General features: G+C 40.4%; 1 protein-coding gene across 12 annotated transcripts in view; it reads right to left on the bottom strand.

Moving 5' to 3' along the window:
* Positions 1-15000, bottom strand: part of agrn (agrin) — a 253929-nt gene that overhangs the window by 76402 nt on the left and 162527 nt on the right. For all 12 annotated transcript variants that reach the window (XR_014538003.1, XR_014538004.1, XR_014538005.1 and 9 more), the window contains one exon: positions 4552-4773. Coding sequence is in view for 9 of the 12 variants with exons in the window: in XM_083569686.1 (XP_083425812.1) it covers positions 4552-4773 (222 nt within the window). In the remaining 3 variants the exon portion in view is untranslated. The remainder of the gene's footprint in view (positions 1-4551; positions 4774-15000) is intronic.

Below are 15000 nucleotides of genomic sequence, written 5' to 3'. Positions count from 1 at the left end.
CATGAATGATAAATGGACCTGCCCAGACCATAACTCGGTCAGGAAAAGAAATGTAAAAAAAAGAGATTAATAATAAGGAATGGTTATTTCTATAGGCCATATACAGGAGTTTCCAATTTTAGAAATGAAAAATGACAGAAAAAAAACAAACAATTCAAGACTGCCGGATGGAGTGCTGGTTTAAGACGAAGCAATCCATGGTTGTTTTATTTGCCGGAAATAAACTGGGAAAATTTCTGCTTATTGGAGTTTAGATTAGATCTGGATTGATTTGATGATGCACAGGATTCACACTGAGGTCAAATCAGGAAAGCCGGTCTTCCTCTTTCTCTTTCTGTGTGTCTTTGTCTCGAGCACTGCATCCTCTATCCAAACCTATTTGTGTGTGTAATCCCCACTGCAGGCCCTGAAGATGTGCTTGTCTCCGGTACTAAGGAGAGAAATATTACAATCTATTTGTCATTTACGTGCTGATGGTGTATGTATAGCAGTGCAGCGTTGATCGGATAAAGAGCAGCAATGCCCTTTGGGTAGAGCACGTTCAGATAAACTCCACTGCTGCCAAATGACCCCAGGCACACACACACACACACACACACAGCCCGACACCAACTGCCATTTACTGGAGGGGCAAATTAATTTAGACATGGTGTGACAACATCACTCAATGATTCACTCACTCACACACATTCACACACACACATACACACACACATGGCAGGCCAAAACCACTAATAAAAAAAACATGCAAACACAAAGCCATAAGATTATTATAGAGCAGTGATCATACTCTCAGGTTTAACATTATTAGCCTGGTTTCTTGGCCTGATAAAAGACGTGAGGGAAAAAAAAGGAAGAAATCACGCAATCTGGCATATGTTTATCGTACACAAGAAAAAAAAAAAACGTGCCTCTGATTTACAAAAACGTATTTTTTACACAAAAGGGAACTTGCACAACAATCATTTCGGAAGAACGTGCTGCCCATTCAGCTTTGTGCTACAAAAACATGACTCATGCAAACAATTGCTCTGAAGAATTCTGCCCGGTAATTTTAACTTGAGTGCATCTTTTCATTAAAAGGTCAGAAGCAAGAAAAAAATATAGCAAAATATAGAGATTTGTGCTCATTCAGCCACATGAGTGTTGTAAAAGTGTGGTACGAATGTAGGGTGAGGAGGCCTGGGGTGCAAGTTGAAGTCAAAGCTGTATATTAAGATCTGCCCCTTCCAACGTATGTAACCCATATGTTCATGGAGCTCACTTTGTACACATGTGTATTGTCATGCTGGAACAGGTTCGGGAGTCGTTTAAGTAAAGGCAAAATTGGATACTACTGCATTTAAAGACATAATAAAGATGGGTTCCTCTAAATTTGAGATAACAGTTTAGGGAAGAACCGCATACGGCTGGAAAAGTCTAGTATAGTGTTGATTGCAGTCCACAAGTGCACTGGGTTTATCATTGTGCTCCCTGTGTGCCATTTCTGCACTCTTTCATAACAAGCTGTGGCAGCAATGACGGAAAACTTCACCACGACACACATTTAATGTTCATATTAAAGTGTTTATAGTGGGGGTCTTAGTGCTTAGATGTTGGTCTTTGCTGTTTTTACTTCATTCCAATTAGTCAGTGGTTATCTGCGGATCTGATATCACAGTGTGACACTGCTAGCACAGTTAATGAGCTCAAACTAACAAATGATAGGCATTATTCTGTACACCGACCAGGCATACCGTTATGACAAAATATATAACAAAATCACCAGCAAAGTGAATAACACTGATTATCTCTTTATCGTGGCACCTGTTAGTGGGTGGAATATATAAGGCAGCAAGTGAACATTTCTTCCTTAAAGTTGATGTGTTAGAAGCAGGAAAAATGAGCGAGCGTAAGGATTTGAGTTTAACCAGGGACAAATTGTGACGGCTAGACGACTGGGTCAGAACATCTCCAAAACTGCAGCTCTTGTGGGATGTTCCCAGTCCGCAGTGATCAGTATCTATCAAAATTGTCCAAGGAAGGAACAGTGGTGAACTGGTGACATGGGCGCTCATTGATTCGATCAAACAGATCAGCTCCTGTAGCTCAAACTGCTGAATATGTTAATGCTGTTAATGCTCGATGAATCAGGACTGTTTTGGCAACAAAAGGGGACCAACACAATATTAGGCAGGTGGTCATAAAGATATGCCTGATAGGGTGTAAATATATATATATACAGTGGGTACGGAAAGTATTCAGACCCCCTTAAATTTTTCACTCTTTTTTATTTTGCAGCCATTTGCTAAAATCATTTAAGTTCATTTCTTTTCCTCATGAATGTACACATAGCACCCCATACTGACAGAAAAACACAGAATTGTTGACACTGTTGCAGATTTATTAAAAAAGAAAAACTAAAATATCACATGGTCCTAAGTATTCAGACCCTTTGCTCAGTATTTAGTAGAAGCCCCTTTTTGATCTAATACAGCCATGAGTCTTTTTGGGAAAGATGCAACAAGTCTTTCACACCTGGATTTGGGGATCCTCTGCCATTCCTCCTTGCAGGTCCTCTCCAGTTCTGTCAGGTTGGACGGTAAACATTGGTGGACAGCTATTTTTAGGTCTCTCCAGAGATGCTCAATTGGGTTTAAGTCAGGGCTCTGGCTGGGCCATTCAAGAACAGTCACAGAGTTGTTGTGAAGCCACTCCATCGTTATTTTAGCTGTGTGCTTAGGGTCATTGTCTTGTTGGAAGGTAAACCTTCAGCCCAGTCTGAGGTCCAAAGCACTCTGGAGAAGGTTTTCGTCCAGGATATCCCTGTGCTTGGCCGCATTCATCTTTCCCTCGATTGCAACCAGTCGTCCTGTCCCTGCAGCTGAAAAACACCCCCACAGCATGATGCTGCCACCACCATGCTTCATTGTTGAGACTGTACTGGACAGGTGATGAGCAGTGCCTGGTTTTCTCCACACATACCGCTTAGAATTAAGGCCAAAAAGATCTATCTTGGTCTCATTAAACCAGAGAATCTTATTTCTCACCATCTTGGAGAACTCCATGCGGGTTTTCATGTGTCCTGCACTGAGGAGAGGCTTCCGTCGGGCCACTCTGCTATAAAGCCCCACTGGTGAAGGGCTGCAGTGATGGTTGACTTTCTACAACTTTCTCCCATCTCCCGACTGCATCTCTGGAGCTCAGCCACAGTGATCTTTGGGTTCTTCTTTACCTCTCTCACCAAGGCTCTTCTCCCCCGATAGCTCAGTTTGGCCGGTCGGCCAGCTCTAGGAATGGTTCTGGTCGTCCCAAACGTCTTCCATTTGAGGATTATGGAGGCCACTGTGCTCTTAGAAACCTTAAGTGCAGCAAAAAATTTTTTGGAACCTTGGCCAGATCTGTGCCTTGCCACAATTCTGTCTCTGAGCTCTTCAGGCAGTTCCTTTTACCTTAATGATTCTCATTTGCTCTGACATGCATTGTGATTTGTAAGGTCTTATATAAACAGGTGTGTGGCTTTCCTAATCAAGTCCAATCAGTATAATCAAAAATTTCTGGGCTCAAATGAAGGTGTAGAACCATTTTAAGGATGATCAGAAGAAATGGAGAGCACCTGAGTTAAATATATGAGTGTCACAGCAAAGGGTCTGAATACTTAGGACCATGTGATATTTCAGTTTTTCTTTTTTAATAAATCTGCAAAAAGGTCAACAATTCTGTGTTTTTCTGTCAGTATGGGGTGCTATGTGTACATTCATGAGGAAAATAAATGAACTTAAATGATTTTAGCAAATGGCTGCAATATAACAAAAAGTGAAAAATTTAAGGGGGTCTGAATACTTTCCTTACCCACTGTATATATATATATATATATATATATATATATATATATATATATATATATATATATATATATATATATATATATATATACAGTAGAGAACAGTAGAGACTGCAAACAATGGACTCCCAGAGTGCAATGAAGCTAAACAGTATGATGTGGAGTTATGAGTTATGGCATTGACCCGGCTGGTCTCCACAACAGCCCTATTAGCAGGCATTGTGGGTAATGCAAAAAAAAGAATTTTACAAAGTAAAAATCGAAGTTAAAAATGACGAAAAAATAACAATGAAGCAAAGTGTCTTTTGTTATCAAAGAGTCTTTCCTGATTATGTTCATAGACTGCACTTCGTTTCATACAGAGCTGAGAAGTGTAATCAGCTGAGTGCGATCTCTGGTACAGAGATTGACATAATGATTATGAACTTAAATTGTGTATGAGAGGGCGATTTTCTTTCACTGGTCATCTCACTGCAGCCAATTACTTCTAATTATTTCCTGCTCAGGGCTTGTGTGAGTGATTAATGAGCTCGTAACTTACTGAGTTCACTGCTCTAAACACTAGAAATCTTTAGGATTGTCCCGAATGCTTTTCGCCCTCAAGCCCTTGATCACTCAATGAGCAGATTTAGGAAGAGTGCTGCACGGTGTAGAGCTGCTCGGGTCTGCGTGTGTGTGAGGTTGAGTGTGTATGGGAGTATAGAGGTTGAGTGTGTGTATTGACTCACCACAAGGTCCTTTGTGCTTAATCTGGATGTGTTTTTGCAACGTGCAACCGATGGCATTCATCTGGCACTGGCTGGTGTAGGTTTGCCCGTCGCTGCCACACACGGGGTCGGAGGCTTGGAGGCAGGTTTCCGAGCACTCGCAGACTGCCTCGCCATTCTTCACCACGCACGAGCTCCCGAACTCGCACGTCTTCTTCAGGCATGGGCTGGGAGCGTTCAGGTCTGGGTGCAGAAAGACAATTGTTAGCATGATGCCTTAAGAAAACGCATGAATGCATAGAAAGGAGGGTGGGATGGCAACGGAAGAAAGAAGGGGGATAAAAATGCAATGCTTCCTGGTTTTTGGATTCCTAATGCTGTTGCTATGTCGATCACTCCCTTTAATTACTAACTCACTCCACCACTAATGTGGACAAACACACTCAAACCAAATCTAAGCCAACATCCGCATCCTATCCAGGAGGCCTTTCTAAGGGATAAAAGAGGACAGTGGGAGGGAGCGCTGGATGAGCAGCACAGAACATCCCACAAAAAAGGGAGTTACTTAGTTAATAATTCAGAGGCAGATATGAAATACGAACATCAGAGTGTGTAGTTCAGCCACACTGTAAGTTCATTAGGAAGTGCAGTTAGGAGGACAGGGACCTACCAGCAGAGAACAAGGGAAAGTGTGTGTGAGAGAGAGAGAGAGAGAGAGAGAGAGAGAGAGAGAGAGAGAGAGAGAGAGAGAGAGAGAGAGAGAGAGAGAGAGCGAAAACAACTGAACCATAAGCAAACAGCACGACATGCTGCCTTCCTGAGCAGAGCTGAAAAACCTTTTCATCACTGGCTCGTTATTTCCCAATCAATTCTCTGCTTTTTTTATTTTTTTGAAGGGATGTTTCTTTTCTTTTTTTTATTTAAAGTGAACGAACAGCAGCCCGTGTGGACGTGTGAAGTTCTCCAGGGGAGACAACATCGTATTAGAGCAACAAAGTGGCTCATTTGTATGTTAGTGGTGCGGGCTAGGGAAAACAATGCGCCTATACTTATACAGGATGATGAAAGAGCTGGTTAGAAGAAACGCAACGATGCCGGGTTTAAGTCCTGCTCGTTGACAGAGGTGATGTGGTTTTTGTGAATGCTTTTGTTTTCCCGCATTATAGTTTCATTTTGCATACAAGTAGGTGCCTTGTCTTCTGGTACACGTTCGCTGCGTTTCTGTAATTGCTTGTGCTGCATCATTCTGCAGGACGTGTATGTGCATTTATTGGTCTGTACAGTACGTGTGAGTCCCACATTCACTGTGTGTGTGTGTGTGTGTGCTTTCCACTTAGGCTACCTGCAGTGCTGACATTACTGTAATTATTCCAGGATTAGACTCCTTCCTCCTATCTGCTCCCTGCAAGAGTCCCGATTCATTACAGATACATCAATGCATTCAATATTATACACACAACAACCCCCTCCTGATAAATCAGCCACAAAGCAGCCTTCTGTCCCTCTGTTTTTCCCAGAAAATAAAAACCCAAACAGTCAATAAAGATGCCGGTTTTTAAGAACCCTGGCTCTCACGCCATTTTTACAGCCCTTTGTCTCGCATATAAACTGCAGCAGATTATTATTCTCTTGCCCAACAGAATCAGGTTTTGGTAAGCACCCCAAACAGTCTGTGGCCCCTGCGTGCCCTTCGCACGTTCAGCATTTTCGAAAAGTCTCGGCAGACAAAATAGAGGTCTAAGCACTCGTAAAGCCTTTAGTACAGTGCTGAAGGCAGATTAGAGCTGGGGGTTAAAGAAGTGCACAAGGCTACAAAACACTCCTTAATAATACACAGAGCATAAAGTCCCTCAATTTAAAGAGTAAAACACGAGGAAACGTGATGTTGTTTCCCAATAAGGCATGCCCCGGAGAGTTTTACGACATCCACTGAAGACTCCTTCCAAACACTTCATCTGTTTATGTGATGAATCAACAGCACAAATCTCTGTGTATTTAGTTACTAGAAATGAAAACGTGTCTGAAATAGAACAAGTGTTTTAATATGCTACTGCTGACACCATCTAACCCAGGGGTCCCAAAACTACGGCCTGAGGGCCGAATATGGCTTGTCCCCACATTTGAAACAGCCCTCTGAACAATGCCGGAGACATTTAAATGATATGTTCTACTCATATCATATCTGTATTTGACAATAAAGGTTGACTTTCATACAAAAGAAACTGTTATTTGTTCGATTCACCCACCAACTATATGCATGAATAGATAAATGTCTTGATTTCGATAGCAATGGATGTGAAAAAAAAAATTTCATTATGGTAGCAATAAGGAGGAGATGGTAGCTCAGTGGTTAAGGGATTGGACTTTGGATCAGAAGGTCACAGCAGCTGCTACTGCTGGACCCTTGATCAAGGCCCTTTACCCTCTTGTATATGTTCTGTTATATGCGGTATACATTTAATGACTTTAGCATTGAATCAGTACAAAGATTTCCAAAACATCAAACAATTCCAAACAGTAATTTATGTTATAGGTAACAAAAAGGGAGAAAGTGTGACAGTTGAAGTCTATGGAAGACTTGGGCAGATTCGCTAAAATGCTCAATAGCTAATTTCCTTATAAAACTAAACAGTACCACAAAAAACTATATATGCTTATGCTACAGCGAGAGAATCTGAATGCCTCTGGATGCTTAAAATATTGTTGTTCAAAATTGAAAAAATCTTTATTGCATGAGCTCCTTTAGGTTACACAGTTAAAGCCATGTATATTAGGCATAGTAGCTAAACGGCAAGTTCAATTCTTAGTCAAGTTAACTGATATGCACTTATAGTTGAGACCAATGAGGCGTAGCTCCTATAATCACCTGCAGCCACAACCATGCTCTGTTGGCTCGGAAAAGTGTGTCTGATTCAATAGAATGTGGTAAAAACAAACAAACAAACGAATGAATAATGTGTTTATGAACACCTTTGCGATTCTTACACCAAAAAGGACATTTTCGAAAAAACTAATTCTGGTGCTTAAACTAGTCCCCCCGCTATGTTTTAGCAACCAGGAGGCGTCTGGCGTCACAATGAAGTCTCTCACTCAGGGGTCTATAACGCCTTCATACATCCACCTATAATAAACCTGTTTAGCATGAGCCTGGGAGCAGCATCAGAGCAAGCCTGCTGGCGAATGCATCAAAAACAGGTCACGATTCCAAGCCTTACATTACCATGTACATATGCAAAGCAAATGCTAAGAGCAAAAAAAGGGCCTATTTTCATTACGCTCACATAAAAATAGGCCGATGCTTTTATACGCAGGTGACTTACATTTACAACGCCACTGCAGTGCTAAGCTGGCTCAGAACCTCAACCACTGCTTCCCGTTTCATACAGGAGAATATTTCCAGAGTGCGGGAACATAAATAATAAGCCACGCTTTGAAGAGAACACGAAATTCTTTTAACTGGCACATAAAATATGTAAACAGTAGAACAGAAGCTAATTTTTTGGCACTTCAAAGCACCAGCATTGGAACAACGACTGGAACAAAGCCGGAGCTTTAAAGCACAGAAATAAGCTAATTAAAAAAAAAAGTCCATTCTGCTGCAATTTTATGATTTATTTATGTATTTTTCTTTTATTATTAAACCAAAGTAGGCATAAAACCAGAAAGGCAGATCTCTGAAACATTCAACTTTTTTATTAATTCACTTATTTTAAAGATATTATTATTAATATTATTATTATTATTATCATCATTATTATTATGAGAAATGCATCATTTACTTGACAAACAGTATCCAGGGATACTATAGGATGCGAGCAAATGTCCTTGCACTAACAGACAACCCAAAATACCCACGACCTGAAAGCTCTCATTTAACAACAATCCAAACAAAGCAGTATGTAATCTGTCTTCTCAGAAAATATCACATGGTGCTACTACAGCAGTGACCTCACAAAATATCTGTGACACATCACGAAAACAAATGAAAATGGATCTTCACCTGCACTTGGTGTAGAATCAGATAGCTATAAAGAACGAGCCGGGTAAAGCACGTACATGAACCCACACACAAATGCTTTTTTTTTTTCACAGCTGCTATTTTATAATCACAAGACCATAAACAAAGAGGATAAAATGCTCCGTGTCACCGCTGATTAATCCTCAAGGTAAAGTCTTGCCTAATTCAATATTATTTTATTTGAATCTTCATTCGGGCCTAAATTTCCAGTGTTTAATGACTCAGAGAAAACATTGCAAAAAGATTAAGCTTTGCTTATGTTTTATTTATCGCTTGAAACACATATATATATTCATGACGTCCGTTTGTTACTCAGATATAAATAAATAAATAAATAGATAAATAAATAAATAAATAAATAAATAAATAAATAAAGTCTCAAATCAAACACAAAAATTGATGTTTGGAAACAGACCAAAAGTTCCATTTGGTGTCCTGATGAATTACGGAATTTAAAATACCATAATTACTTTAAAACATTTACATGAATATTTTGTCTTCGTGCTCTATGTTAATTTTGGTTTCACTAATAATAAACATACATTTGCATATAGCATCCGTGTTTGTCAATGACCATGTTGATTAGAGTATTAAAAACTTGAAAAGTATTAATTTAAGGTGCATTTAGAACAAAACAAAACAAAACAAAAAAATCAAGTTGCAATTCATCGTGAGTTAACTCATGACAATCATGATATTAATCGTGATTAAATATTTTAATCAATTGACAGCCCTAATATATTTATATATTTTTATTTTTATTTTTATATATATATATATATATATATATATATATATATATATATATATATATATATATATATATATATATATATATATATATTAGCAGGAAAAATGGGTAAGCGTAAAGATTTGAGGGAGTTTGACAAGGGCCAAATTGTGATGGCTAGACAACTGGGTCAGAACATCTCCAAAACTGCAGCTCGTGTGGGATGTTCCCAGTCTGCAGTGGACAGTATCTTTCAAAAAATGTGCTCCAAAAAAGGATGCTACAGTGTTGAACCGGTAACAGGGTGATGGCCGCCGAGGCTCACTGATGCACGTGGAAAGCGAAGGCTGGTCTGTGTGGTCCAATCCAACAGACGAGCTCCTGTAGCTCATATTGCTAAAAAAAGTTAATGCTGTTAATACTCGATAGACCAGAACAGTTTTGTCAGCAAAATAGGGGCCAACATAATATTAAGAAAGTGGTCATAAAGTTATGCCTGATCAGTGGCTATAAGGTTATGCTAGATTATAAATGGCTATAAGAGAAATCAGCACCTGAGAATCAGTGTAATGCACAATTAGCTGATATCATGGTCATTTGGCAGGATTTCCAAATTAAAGCTGTAACTAATGACCAAAAAAAGTCAAAACAGACCGAAAAAATAAACATTACAAGAAAAATGTGTTACTTCAAGTACAGATCCACAATTATATATGTGCTCATTCAGCTACAAGGGTGTTAGTAAATTCAGGTACTGATGTAGGGTGAGGAGGCCTGGGGTGCAGTCAGCATTCCAATTTATCCCAAAGGGGTTCAATAGAGTTTAAGTCAAAGCTCTATAGCAGGACACTTAAGAAATGTAATACTACTGCATCCGGAGACACTGTGATCAACTGTTTGTCTCCAACTGGATCCAGTTCTTTTGGAAATTTTCAAAAACAGAAATATTTTTTGGAATGAAAATGCAATGGCCATAAATAAAATAAAATAAAATACAATTTCAAAGCAAGGTCCTGATCTACATGCATTAAAGACAAGTACATAATCTGTAAACAGTCCTGACCTTCTGAAACATCCAAATAGTGTTTTATCCCAAGGCACGGCTTCTTAAACACAACGGCAGCTCATGTCTATTTGTTTTATTTTAGAAAACACATCCTTTCTTCCTTCCTTGCTCTCTTTTTTTGCACTCCTGTAGACGGGAGAATTTCTCTTCTCAGATTTATTACGCTGAGAACAAAAAAAAGGGAAAGCGAGCGAGGTGGAAGAATAAGAAGAAGAAAAAAAAAAAAACCTTTCTCTGGAAAATAATTTTTCACCCAGTTGCGATTACAGAGTGTAGAAAGTTCCAGCAGTTAAAGCAGACTTTGGTAATTGAGATGGGTTGCATATTCTCTCGCTAAGAAAAGAGACCTTTTCAGAAGCAACAGAAGCCTCTTTGAAATAACGGGCCGTCGTCTCCAAGGCCTGCGCTGCAGAGCTACTGCTCAAGGACTCCAGCTGTAGCAGTCTGACAGCCATATGCTAGTGTGGGACAGCCGCTGGGAACACACACACATAGTGCAGCCACATCTAAAGTCTTCAGGTTTTGCTCATGGGAAAGTGGCATACTCCTTGAAAACGAGTTTGGGAAAGCAAGGAAAGATTTCAAACGAACGGGAAAAGTGAAAGAGATGGATAAACAGGAAGCTTAGACTTGTTCCGAGTGCAAACGCTTTCTCGCACACATGTATAGAATCAACCCCGATAATGAGAAGGTGTGAGAGAGTGGCAGGAACTTCAAGAACCCGGTAATTGCTATGATCAGCCGTCGTGGGCCGGGGGTATTAGAGCGGAGCTGTGGCTCAGAAAGCCTAAATACAGCTTCTGTCATTCCTGCTTTCTCGCTAGCACACATACTCACAAATATATTTGCGCACAGATACAGAAATCCAGCCACACCGATCCCGCACTGGCATTGCAATGAATTTTCAGGAGAACTCAGGAGAAATTTACTTCATCCCAGACATCACTACAGACCTGAGCAGATCAGCACCTAACACCTGAGCAACCCCGGGTATCATTTAATTACAGGAAAATGATCAGCGACAAGCTGGTGAGATGCCACTACACTATGATGTTGTGTAACCAGGATTGGCTTCAGCATCAAAGATTTCCAATTGGAGATTTTCCACAATCCACAACATCACCACAGAACCAAAGCCTGAGATGATGAGCAAAGAGAAGAAAAATCCAAACAATGGGATGATTTTCAGGAAACGGCACGTTTTTTCATCCGCTTTTACGCAAATCCATATGGGTCACACATGCCGTCTATATGCTACCACAAAGCCTGGCATCGCATCAGAGCCTCCTTACATAATCTGTGCCCTTCATGGAAGTTTAATTAGTCTCAGCTTTCACCACACAGCCAAAGCCTGAAAAGATTAGCGATGCTGACAGCTTCTAAGGCTGCTCCTCTGCACCAGGACTCTCTAGCTGAAGGACCTGCGAACTGTCAGACCCCATCCTGAGTTTCTCAGAGGACTTGATCTCTCTTCACCAGGCTATTAAGGTTTTTAGTCTCACAGTGTGCTCCAGTAGGGCGTCTGTAAGCCTCCTGTCATTGAGTGCCATCCACATCATCATGCATGGACGCGTTCCGGCATGTTCTCCTGAGCCACTGCTTCGCATTAGGATCTCTGAGCGTTCTCTGGGACAGGACGCCGACGAGGAGAGGGGTGTGTCTATGGCGAACTCTACTGTCTCTCGGTTATCCTCTCGCGCTATTCCTCTCTCCCTCCTCCTCCTCAGAGCGAGACATTTATTAGCGGGTGGGCACATCGAGAAGCGAGAGAGGGAAATATTAGCACGCCGGAGACCGAATTCCTCCCAGAGGCGCTGTTTGCTTCTTGACGGAGTACTTATCACCAAGCAATGGCTGCAAGGGCACACAAACTTTTCTCCTCCACGCACCATGAATTTAAACAAGAAACTCATTTAGGCTCCATCCTCTAACCATAGACGAAGCATCTGAGTTGAAACCCTCAAGGAAGCAGACTGACGAGGCGGGAAGAGCGATCACAAATTGGAAAAAAGGAGGTTATGGTGACAACTCGTGATGGACATATATTACGAGCAGAAAGACGACGGGCTCCTGGCCGACAAGCTTCAGCCAGACTGACGTTAAGTAGCGGAGAAGAACGGAAGAAGGAAATGCAGGATGAGAGGAAAGAGCAACGAGGGTCGGATTAGGAAATTGTGCATTCTATAAAACCTATTATAGCGCAGCACATCTGGAATCTCATATCTGAGGCATGTCAAAGAGGACATTTGTTCCGTCTTCACGAGCAACTTAAAGTTTTTATGAATACGTATGTTTTGATATGTTACTTTTATTATAGGCTTTTAACTGTATGTCCTGGTATGGCTGCCGGTCCCTAGAAACAGATTAAAGGGTCATGTACTGATAATGATGGTCTGGCCTTTCTGCAATGAATTTGTAGGTTTTTTTGTTTTGTTTTGTTTTGTTTTGTTATTTATTTGTTTATGAAGGAGTCTCTACAGTCAGTTTTTCGTTGCATTCGTTGAATTATTTTTTTTTTACATTTGTATTACTTTACCAACAAGCAAACAAAATAAATAAATAAATAAAACAAACAAACAAAACGAAAAACAAGGCTGGCGAGTGAGCCATTGTTTTTCAGGCGATATAACGTAAGTGATAACTGGAACCAACTGTAAGAACTAGACCACAATTCGTACAGCTATGCAAATGTAAAAAAAAAAAAACAACAAACAAACAAAAAATAACCTTCAAGATAAATAAAAAACCTATAAAATAATAATAACAGGATCACACTGGTTCGCCCCGCACACATCCCCCCCCCCCCCCCCTATCGCTAAGTTCTCTAAAGTCATGCTTTATATCTTACTGTACTTATGTAATACACAGAGTAATGAAGATTTCCACGGTTACCGCGGTGACCCAGATTCCTATTGCTGTCTCTCTCTCTCACTCTCTCTCACTCTTTCACTCTCTGTCACACATTGAAGGTCGTGCTATATATAATCAGACTACCACTACGTGCCGATCTGCACCTCTAATTGGATTCATTACCCTTAGCTCACCAAATCCTTCACTGCTCAAATGACCGCTTAACTTATTAACTTCTTGATTATTCATTTATCTCCTTTATATTTAGAGACGCAGACATACAAAAGCAGTGTTATTTTTAGTCTGTGTAATAAACATGCAAATGTTCAGCATTAATCAGAGTGTCTTGTCACCTACGGCTCTCTATTCATTGAGCTCGACATCTCAGTGCTGGAGAATTGTAAGTCTTCATAAGTCAGTACTCTGTGTGAGAGAAAGAGAGAGAGAGAGAGAGAGAGAGAGAGAGAGAGAGAAAGAGAGATACAGAGAAGCAGGTATGTAGGGTCGTTACTGTCACTAGACATGCATCCTGCTATCATGCTGTGTGTACTGTATGTGGGCCAGCAGCATGCACACTATCAGTCACACTCCCAATGTCACATCTAAACAAAGAGATAGCGAGAGGCTGAGCTTCATACTGTATAATTAGCTTCACGTTACCAGCTGTACTCTTTCTCGGCACTCAAGTCCACTAAAGTGCCAGTGTGTGGGACCAGCGCTGGCACACTCTCACACTCCCGATGAGCTCATCTAGTAGGCAGAAATGTGTTGCACAAGCATGTGTGGTAAATGTGCCCAGGCTCAGTGTATGTCAGAAAAGAACTAGACTGTCAAGATAAATAAGGCAATAATAAAAAGATCTCACTCTTGCACGAGAAAATTGTCTTCGAGGTCTAAATACTCGAGATCGGACACGAAATCGATTCTTGGAGAAGTGACGGTTGCTGTTTGTTTTAATCCACGGGGCTGTTCAGTTTGCAAATCTGTCTGGTCAGAACGTATTTTCTATCACGGCAGCAGTGAAAGTAGTTACGACTAGAATTCAAATCATAGGTTTATATTAATGAGCTTGTTCTACGGTGCTGTTTCTATAGTAACAGCTCATTCACAGGAATACGGCAGATGCTCCACATAATTTAAAGCTAATAATAAAAAATGTTCGAATAAAACAATTAACTATACAAACAAACATCATTGTTGTTATTGTATTCTGTTAGAACGTAGTTTGGACGATAATGTAGCATATTGTAATACATTATACAGTATGTTTTATACAACAGGTTCTTTTATACAATGTTCTGGTGACATTTGTATACTTTCAGAAAGTAATACTGTAACTTAGTGAGAGAGAGAGAGAGAGAGAGAGAGAGAGAGAGAGAGAGAGAGAGAGAGAGAGAGAGAGAGAGAGAGAGAGAGAGAGAGAGAGAGAGCGCCTGTTTGTATGCGAAAAACTAGGTAAATTAAAAAACATACAAGAATTGGACAGTGAGACTCTGGATAAAAGTTCTGTGGACAGATGACTGTAAATTTGCCATTTTTGACTCTAACATAAAAAACGTGTGTAGAACATGGAACAGGAGAGATGTTAGTATACCGCCTCACACCCACAATCAAACATGTAGGTGGACGCTCAATGGTTTGAGGTTGTTTCACAACACGAAAGTTTGGAGACTTATTACGGGTGAAAGGAACACTGAACCAACATGACTACCATTCCATACTTCAGCACCATGCAATTCCGTCTGGGCTGCAGCTAATGGGAACCAACGAATCGTACTTTCAAGCACTGTGAGTTTTATTTAGAGA

Source organism: Silurus aristotelis (assembly GCF_946808225.1).
Source record: "Silurus aristotelis genome assembly, chromosome: 19".
NCBI classification, from domain to species: Eukaryota; Metazoa; Chordata; class Actinopteri; order Siluriformes; family Siluridae; genus Silurus; species Silurus aristotelis.
This window is presented reverse-complemented; position numbering and strand designations above follow the sequence as displayed.